We start from the raw sequence: 10,600 nt of genomic DNA on the forward strand, positions 1-10,600 counted from the left end.
TGGGGGTTGACAACAACATGTCAAAAATGGATTTGTACAAGTCAGGTATTTGATGAAATCAATAGTGAAAATAATCAAGGCACCTCTCAGGCCTCAGCTAGAGGTCTTAACCCCTGTGTACATTCACTTGATTGACTTGAAGTTTAATTCATAATTGAGACAAACAAAAGACTTATATCCTCATAAGCAGAATGTAAAAGCATACATTAATCGCAACCAAAGACAGGTGAGCTGTCAGCTTTCTTGATTTTTCTGCCATGAGACAGCTGTTAAGAAAAGAATGACGAGAATTTAGAAAGTTATTAGAACAAATGACTTGAAGTCATTATATGAGAGTGGGCATAGTTCTTTAGCTCTAGTTTATTTTTAATACCACAGCCCTACTAAATTCTCAACCTCAGAAAGTGTTGATTTTTTTTCTTTTTATATAACAGCAGCTCTGACATTACCAGCTGTAATTCAAATAACAATTTAAAATGAGTGTACTTCTAATATATTATAATTTCTACAGTCATTAGCAGGGATTTGTATCATGGACACTCCATGAAATCTAAGACTAATAATAAACAGAATAACATATATAAATAATAATATAATATTAATATAATATATTGATATATTATAATATATTAACAAACACGAATAAATCACATTGATATTAATTAATAATAATATTAAATATAAATATAATAATAATAAGAAGAAGAAGAAGAAGAAAAACCTAAAATCACTGATATGGTAAATGATTCTGTGAGGAGAAAATGATTTAGCATTTAAGGAAGGAGACTTTCCACTTTTCCGATTCTTAGTAAAATGACAAGCCTGATTTTTTGTATCTCAAGAGAGAAAAAGAGAAGATCATGATAACAAGTAGGTGGTAATAAGAACTAATGTGTTTCATGGATGTTCCACAACATTAAATGTAACTATAAACAGGTAAAAAAAAACCAACAACAACAAACAAACAAACAAACAAAAAAACAATATAAAAATGTAATTGGTCTTAAATTGCTGTAGTAAAAGAAAAATAAAATGAAGATCATAAAGATATGGAAAATAATCAACTCTGCGGTGATAATGGCGTCACACCACTTTCTTTTTCTTATATAACAGCATAATCCACTTAAAATGTCATTTAAAAGTGATATCTTTGGGGCTATTGTGATTTTTCTCACCATGAAGCAGTAGACATGGCCAAAGAAAACATGTGTCTCAATCGGTCTTTGACCTGGACCACGCTCTCATAGAGCAGGAACAGCGGCAACATCTTCTTCTTGTGTTAACACTCATTGTTATACTGGATAAAACATATAAATAAATGACCTCATAGCTAAACATGAGTCTTGAGGGAGGAAAAACCTCTTTCAGCACAGATTTAAATCATGGTAGTAGCTGTGAGAAAACAGGCAAGAAGAGTACAATGAGAACTTGATTTTTTAAAAAAAATACAGACTTCATTATTGTGAAAAATGATTTGATTGAAACTAATCATGCAGCTCATTACTCACGTCAATCTGCTATTTGATCCAATAATAATCAGTCTTTCAAGCTGACATGAGTAAGTTTTACTACATTTTTTATTTAGCTGCTTCATACTCAACACAAACACATGCAAAAACCTGGATCATGATGTAGGCTTCATTCAGGAAGAAGGTAATGCATGCCAGTGTAATAATCGATATCCATATCTGCCTGGAGAGTAGCTACATATTACAGACAGTAAGTGAGCTGTAATGGGCACGTGATGTATTGATGTACTACAAGGCACCGTGTTCCCATTTCCCAAATATTATTATTTTTTATCATATGCAGGCTCAGAGAGAAACAATATTACATCCTCAATGAGAAGATGAATTGGTGATCAGCAGATGAGAGCTAGAGATATATAAGTGTTCCCTAGGAGAGTGCCAGCCTAACACCTGTTACAGAAGCAGCGAGATTACTTCCTGTTTGCCTTTGGTTTGTTTCCAATCCTTATTCATTATTATAGGCCCCATATTATGAATTTTCTGTCTAATTTTTCACCTTTATCTTATCTTGTTGTGGTCTTATAGTCTTTGTTTCCGGACCCCTTCAAGATCTTGTTTCTTGTTTTTTTATTTCTCTAGTTTTCCCACTCCAGCCGTGGTATAGTTTCTGGTTTCAACTTTTTGATCTGGACTATCTACCATTATTCTGGTGTTATGAGAATAATTGTTGAAAATCCCAATGAAAAACTGAGCACTTACTGTGTATCCAACCATATGGAGTTATTTCTGAGCATAAGGTATTAAATAAACTGACAAGCTCTACAAGCAAATGATTAACAAAGAAGATCTAAACAAACAGATGGTTGTTGCGGACACTGTAAGAATAAACTCAAACTTAATGTAATGCAGTCTGTCTGTCAACTATGCTTTCTCTTTTTTGGTGATTTAAAAAAAATATATTATTAAGGAGGTAACGATCAAGAATTTTTCTATCAGTGATCCTTCTGGATGAGGTGAAAAACAAAGTTAGTAGCCTGGTGGCTCAGCCTGATGCACAGGCCATACATATTTCTAAACCTGCATCCCAGCTCTATCTCTGTCCTCCATGACATCTGCTCCATTACTGGCCCTTTAAAATGCTTGCTCTGTCACAGACCACCAGACGCTTTATCCTCCAAGGGCACACAAGATGCCTGCTCAGACAAAGACCTTCAAGACCCCTGCTCCAACAATAGAGCCAACTTGTCCACCATGTTATCCACCGTCATGTGTCAAGGCACCTGCGCCACCAGAAGTTCCAAGACACCTGCTCCATCAGAAGTTTCCACCAGAAGTTCCAAGACACCTGCTCCACCAGAAGTTCCAAGACACCTGCTCCACCAGACGTTCCCACCAGAAGTTCCAAGACACCTGCTCCACCAGAAGTTCCAAGACACCTGCTCCACCAGAAGTGCCAAAACACCTGCTGTACCAAGATACCTAAGATGCCTACATCTCCAAAGGCCAACAAGACACCTGCTCTGCCATTACACCCCAAGCTACTCTGTTCACCACGCTGTCCACCACCAAGTCTACCCAATACACCTGCTCCACCTAGAGTCCCAAAATTGCTGCACCTCCAAAGACAAACAAGAGACCTGCTCCAGCAAGAGTTCAAAAAGAACTACTCCACCAAGTTTTGGCAAGATGCCTACTCCCCCAAAAACCAACAAAATTCTTGCTTCGCCAAAGGCTGCCAAAGGCTGCCAAAGGTTGCCTACTCTGACTAAGGTCCCTAAGACACCTGCTCTGAAAAAAGTTCCCTATACATCTGTTCCACTATCTCTAAGCCATTAGCTCTGCCAGTGGCCCCAGAGATGCCTGCTCTGCAAATGGACTCAAAGTAGCCTGCCCTGCTACTGGGCCCAATGATGCCTGCCCCATAAAACCCTGCTTAGCCCCCTACCATATTAACAATCCCACTGGCTGCTGGATCATTCTGATGCCCGATCAAGTGTAGATCAAATTTGTGATCTAAGAAGTGAAAACTTGTGTGGGTAGAGCTATGCACCCTCAGTGGTAAGTCAGTATATAGTTTCATTTAGTATACAGTAATAGTTGCTCATCATCTAACTTTACATATCACTTGTGAGGTTTCTTGTGGTGTTCCCTCCAACAGTCCAGCAAAAAGGACTAACGTACAAAAAAACAAAAAGCATTTGTTATTTTGACCCACAGCCCTGCCACAACTGGAATCGCTACTGTAATATTGATGGGTACACAGTAAGTAGATACTGATAGTTACAGTCTGATCAGTATTTCATTTCATAAGGCATTGCAGTGTCCCATCCAATGCTGTTTGTAACACAGTGATAGCTTACATTCACATTTATTCATTTGATCTGAAGTGACAAATGAGGGAGAATCTAATCCAAGCACAATGTTGTGGAATTGAGTTTCCATCAACCAGGAACCAGAAAATGCAGCATATTAAACACACATATACACACCCTCGTATAATTCTAATATTGAATGTTATTCCCATTTGCTTGTATGTTTCTGTTACTGTACATGTACTTATCCATAACCCCTAACCGTAACCCTAAGCTCAGTAACCCTAACACTAACCCTAACCCTTAGTGTCCAAAGGGAAAATCTTTCAGACAGCCACATCTAAACAGAAGATATTTTTTCTTTATTAGGTTAAGTGTTGTGGCTTTTTGCCAATCAATATCTAGTATTTATAAATTGCTATTTCAAACGGACAAGCTGCGACATTGGAGAAGTGTGACGCTGCATGAAACGTGTTTACCAAGAGAACGAATGCCTAAAACAGACACAAATGTGAACAACAAGGTTCGCCACTCAGGTAACAGCAGAATAAAACAACGGTAACACTTTATTAGGATAGTCCGTGAAATAAGAAAACATCTACAGACTGTCATCAACAAGCATGTCAACTAATTTTAAATGAAATGTCAACTAATAATGCTTGTTGATTTATAATGTACAATCTATAAACAATCAATACTACATTAACATGTGCAGACACAACCCCCCCCCCCCCCCCCCCGTTCTTTAGTTGATACAGTTTATAGCTCAGAATTTTTAGTAGATCATTTACAGACTATCAGATTGTCTCTAGTTTTATCCCTAGTCTTATCACTATGTCAAATTCAGTCCATGTGTATTCCCTTGATACAATTTGTGAAATGTTGTTGAGAATCATTTAAGAGCCTGACGGTCTTCAAATGGATTGAGGACTGTCTACAATGAACAATTCAAATAAAGTATTACCAAGAAAATGTAGTAACTGCTCACACACACACACACACACACACACACACACACACACACAGGGGGAGGGTGCTGTTTAGACAAGACAAAGGCTTTGCAATGAAGTAGAGAATAAGAAAGAATGATGACAGTGGCAAAGGAGCCTCTTATTGATGCCCATTAGCTGAGTCAGTATTACTGTAGGTAAAAGTGAACCTAATTTCCTCTGCCCTTTGGAATTATGTTATTATGTGTTCACTTAAAATGTTAATTATTGTAAATCTTAAGACCATTTACCGTCTCTACAAAGCAAAGTAGATAACCAATATAAACTAAAGAAGGATTTAATCTTTTAAATTTTACCTTTTAAAAGAGACCGTAAAGGCTCTTTGGAGCAATGGCAGAGGAACCATTAAATCAGATTCAGGACCAGATGCTGTTTATCTTGCCAAGTATGTTACACATATGAAGAATTTGTCTTGGTGTGTTACACACTAACAGACTACACAAATTATGCAGAAGGGGAAGGAGGTACACATAGGCACAAAAAGGTAGATCAATTGAGCTATAAGAAGATTCATGATGTAGATGTGCAAAAAATTATACAAAACTATAGAGACATAAGGTGAGGATTGTATATTGTAATCAGCCTAACTCTTATCATCATTGTCAGTGACTATATTTACATGGACAGCAATAATCTAATTATTGATCTTATTCTGAATAAGACAATATTGTGATTAAGGTGTTTACATGAGTCGGTTTTAGAATATTCCTTTCATGATCCCGTTTTACATGTTATAGAACATAGATCGATTAAAGGCACACGTCATTACGTCCAACGTTCCCTCCGGAATTTCACGTATCGACATACAGTTCGTCTTCGTTATGGTACCGTATACAGATTTAGGTGTTTCATTGTGTGTAATTTTACGTAAGCTTCAAGTAAAGTTAATTATTTGTCATGCTGTACGTGCAAATAGACGACTGCTTGAAGCCATGGGCTGCGTCCCAAACCGCGTACTTACCTACTATATAGTAGCTGAGATACATGTATTTCACCTACTATATAAATGTATTTCTCCTACTGTATAGTAGGTAAGTACGCGGTATAGGACGCAGCCGTGCTCTCTTGTTTGCCGTCAATCGGTTGAACACTGCCGTGTGTGTATGTGTCCTGTCACAAAATATGGTGAAAACTCTCACACGACGTTAATAGTGTGATTAAGGTGTTTACATGTCTGTAATACACGTCAATAATGTGAGTAAAACAGAAATACTCCACATGTCTTAATTCCATTTGTGTTTACTTCAAGTATGATTTTTAGTCAAATTCAGGTCATCAATAATCTCAGTTTACATGGTAGTTGCTTAATCGGGTTAATATCGGATTATTATTGTTCATGTAAAAGTACTGAGTGTAATGTCCCTAACCACAACTAAATGTTTCACACACACACTCTTTTGTCTTACTGTCCTTGTGAGGACTTTCCATTAACATAATTATTAACGCAGCTAAATAATGCCTACATCTTAATCTAACCCTAACCTTAACCTCAGAAACCAAAAGGAAACCTTTTACAAACTTTTTACCTTCAACCTTTTAAAGAAGTTTATCTTGAAGGGAGCAGTCAAATGTCTCTCCAAGATCAAAACTGTCACACACACACACACACACACACACACACACATATATATATATATATATATATATATATATATATATATATATATATATATATATATATATATATATATATATATATATATCCACAGGATGGCGCTACATTGTCTTTACACACACTGGACATTAATTGAATTATTCAGAATAATTAATTTAACAAGTCACGATACAAAATATGTATTTGTAGAAGAAGAAGAATATAAATATTATTATTATTATTATTATTATTATTATTATTATTATTAATGATAATAACAATAACAATAATAATAATAATAGTAATAATAATAATAATAATAATAATAACAATAATAATGCTGCACATAAAACCTGCATCTGTATCCAGTAACACACAATCTTTCACACCAGATCTCTGATAATGAAACTGCATGCACGCATTATTAATTTCAGGTTTCACATTGTATCAAAAGTCCCGTCCTTTCATTAGGTTTGTCTTTTCCTTTGAACTTTCCACGGATAGCTGTTGTACACTGTTTAATGCTCACTGTGAGCTACTCACATGCTGTAGCGGTAGTAGTGCGGCGCGTCTCTGGCACTCTTCACGGATTTCAGGTAACGTGCATCCACACCGCCGTTCTCCTCTTTCCAACACTGCTCAGCATCATCCTCGGGCACCGACACCCTTTTATGGTATTTGGACAGCCTGCTTTTGCCGGACATACAGGCGAGGGCTGCTTCTCCGCCTGAGAGCACCGGATGCGCGCGCACCGCCGGTGCCGGAGCTCAGCGCGCGCGCCAGGGTTCAGCTGAAGTGCACTGCAGTGGAGCGGAGCTACAGGCAAGTTCATCAGTCACAGTGATACTCCTGTCCCTCCTCCTCATTATTCATTAGTAATTCAAATTTAGCTAGTTGGGGATATATATAAACACTTTTTTTTTTTTTTAATGTTACAACCAACCCCCAATGATCACGAAGGACACTGTTTATATATGCTTTATTATTCAGCATGTCTAGACAGTGGAAAAGGAAGACAGGATGGATAGGGTTGTACTTGCAGACATCTTGAAAACAGCTGTACTTCATGTCATACAGGGGAAATCAATCAGAGGCCCATTCTATGTGCCATGTTACTTTGGGCAGATTTTGCAAAGCTTTGCAGAAACTGAACAAGGAAGGGTCAAGTGAGCAGACTGCCATAGCAGTCAGAAGGTCTTCAGTGAGGTCTTCTGTGAGACACAAGAAAGTTCTTGACTGGCTATTTGATGCAGGCAGCAGACCTGTATTATGGACTGACTCCACATGAGGTAAACATATGACAGGTACAGGTTAGCCAGTTAAGCCAAAGTAGAAATCGGATATCACTTTATGTATCAAATCTTACTTATTCTACATTTTAGGTCAGAAATTTTGCATATCAACTGGCAGTTCTTTATAAACTTAAACACCCCCAGTCTTGAGATAAAAAAAAAACCATCATCCCAACCTGTCCATGAGACAGAGGCAACTAGTCTGGCACAAGCTACAAGCTTTAACCATTCAAATGTAGAAAGATTTTCAAGAACCTAGTGATGAGGTAGTGATGGTAATGATAAACTGTATGGACTATGGATGAGACCAGTGTTACAACTGTCCAGACATCTGACTGTGTAGTTGCATGACGTGGGATAAAGCAAGTTGGCTCAAGCTCAGTGGAAAGAGGTGCCCTTGTCTCAGTAGCATGTGCAGTACAATCACTGTGAAAAATCATCCCAGCGTTCTTCATTTTCCCATGCAAGTGGTATGAGGACCTGATGGGCCACCTGAGAGTGATGGGAGTGGTAACTCTTCTGGTTGAATGATAGAGGATGATTTCCTCTTGGTTCTCAGGTACTTTGTCAAGCATACAAAGGTCTGTCTGGAGAAGAAGGTGTTACTCCTTTTGGACAATCACACCTCACATATTTCAGTAAATACATTCGATTACTTCAAGGCAAATGGGATCGTGCTTCTGTCTTCTTCCCCCTCACTGTTCACATAAATTGCAGCCACTAGACCAAAGGACCTTCTTAAGAAAATAGTAAATTCAGCAAGTGATGCCTGGATGTCCATGAAACACGCAAAGACCATGACACCCAAAAACATTCCGGCTGGATTCAGATCCACCGATATTTGACTATATAACCCAGACTTTTTCAAGAGTCCGACTTTGCACGTCACAAGCAACTGACCATCTGGACCCAGCTACTTAGTGGACTCCTCTCCAGCTCAGCTAGCCATCTCAGCCTCCTCTCCAGCTCAGCTAAACACCTCAACCTCCTCTCAGGCTCAGCTTATCCACAAAAGATGTGTAAATCCTTCTGCTCTACCACTATTTCCAAAAGAAGGACCAAGGAAGATTACCTATGGGACAAGAAAGAAGAATTCTTAGAAATTCTATCAGGTACAGTACACCTCTGAAGAAAGCTTTAGAGGAAGAAGAAGAAAATAGGAGAAAAAAGTCTAACAAAAATGTGAAAAAGGTTTTGAAAGGAAGCAAAACAATATAGAGAGAAAGCCAGCCAACATAAGGTCCAAGGCAAACAAGGCAGAGGACTCAGAGACATTAGATGATGAAGGTTTTTGCATTGTGTGCATGAAACCCTTTGAAAATTCAAGACCCAAAGAGATGTGGGTGATGCTGGAGAGGCCCACTGTCAATCATTATGCTGTCTGAAGAAATGTGTGGATGTCTCAGATTTGAATTACAATTCAATTATAGATGGGAATATATGTATATTGATAAATACTTATTACTTATTTACTTATTGAACTGATGTCATATTTCGGGAAAGCATTGAAAAACTGTATTAAATTGTCACTATCATTATCATGATCTACATTTCCATCGAATAATAGCACTCATTCCCATTCTTTGTCATATACAGTACACACCTTTGTTTGTTAAGCTATCCTTATTATTCTGTCTAATATTTAGCAACAAAGGACTCAACATACAGGTGCATCTCAAAAAATTTGAATATCATGGAAAAGTTAAATTTTTTCTGTAATTTAATTCAAAAAGTGGAACTTTCATGTATTCTAGATTCACTACACATAAAGTGAAATATTTCCAGCCTTTTTTTGTTTAAATTTTGATGATTATGGCTTATAGCTCATGGAAATCAAAAATCCAGTATCTCAAAATATTAGAATAAAGAATTTATAGTGTAGAAATGTTCATCTCCTGTAAAGTATGTTCATTTATGCACTCAATACTTGGTCGCGGCTCCTTTTGCAAGAATTGCTACATCAATGCGGCGTGGCATGGAGGCAATCAGCCTGTGGCACTGCTGAGGTGTTTGTTATGGAAGCCCAGGTTGCTTTGATAGCGGCCTTCAGCTCGTCCGTATTGTTGGGTCTGGTGTCCCTCATAGATTCTCTATGGGGTTCAGATCAGGTGAAAAAATGAACTTTTCCACAGTTTTCAAATTTTTTGATATGCATCTGTAATTACTAGAAATTACTCCCAGTGCCAGTACTAGCACAAAAGGGCCTTTTAGGTCAATTCTATATAAACATTTGATTGACTATGGACTAAAACCACTGTTGGCTCAGCAAAAAAACAAAAACATGTGGATAGAATAAAGGAGTGGTAGAGTATGAGAATAATCAATGACTATAGCCAAGAGGGATGTGAAAATCCAAACAAAGCAATTTGGACAGTGCTTACTTGGGAGAATAGGTTAAACATTTCTTTAAACATCCCAATAAACTTGGGTATTGTTTACACAGAAGAAACATGAGATTAAGTTGGAAAATTGTGCAAATATGTCTTTCTTTTCTAAACACAATTATAAAGAAATAAACCTGATTATAAGTATTTGCTTTAGTTAGACATCTTCATATTCACACTTTCATTCAAGTTCATTACATTTGCACAGTTTATTTATGTGTATAGGTCTAAAGTGTCATGTTTGCTATCCTGAATGAGATGTCATGATACCAGCAGTGAAACTCGTCCAGACCCCAACATCATGTCTGTCACAATGCCACAGATATGAATCTCCTCCAGACCCCAACATCATGTCTGTCACAATGTCACAGATATGAATCTCCTCCAGACCCCAACATCATGTCTGTCACAATGTCACAGATATGAATCTCCTCCAGACCCCAACATCATGTCTGTCACAATGTCACAGATATGAATCTCCTCCAGACCCTAACATCATGTTTGTCACAATGTTACAGATATGAATCTCCTCCAGACCC

General features: G+C 37.6%; 1 protein-coding gene across 1 annotated transcript in view; it reads right to left on the bottom strand.

The window, feature by feature from the left end:
- Positions 1 to 7,436, bottom strand: part of trpc3 (transient receptor potential cation channel, subfamily C, member 3) — a 39,087-nt gene extending 31,651 nt beyond the window's left edge. Inside the window, exon 1 of the mRNA XM_053641802.1 lies at positions 6,929 to 7,436. Coding sequence (XP_053497777.1) covers positions 6,929 to 7,089 — 161 coding nt within the window. The 5' untranslated portion in view covers positions 7,090 to 7,436. The remainder of the gene's footprint in view (positions 1 to 6,928) is intronic.
- Between the last annotated feature and the right edge of the window lie 3,164 nt (positions 7,437 to 10,600).

This window comes from Ictalurus furcatus, chromosome 14, assembly GCF_023375685.1.
Source record: "Ictalurus furcatus strain D&B chromosome 14, Billie_1.0, whole genome shotgun sequence".
NCBI lineage: Eukaryota > Metazoa > Chordata > Actinopteri > Siluriformes > Ictaluridae > Ictalurus > Ictalurus furcatus.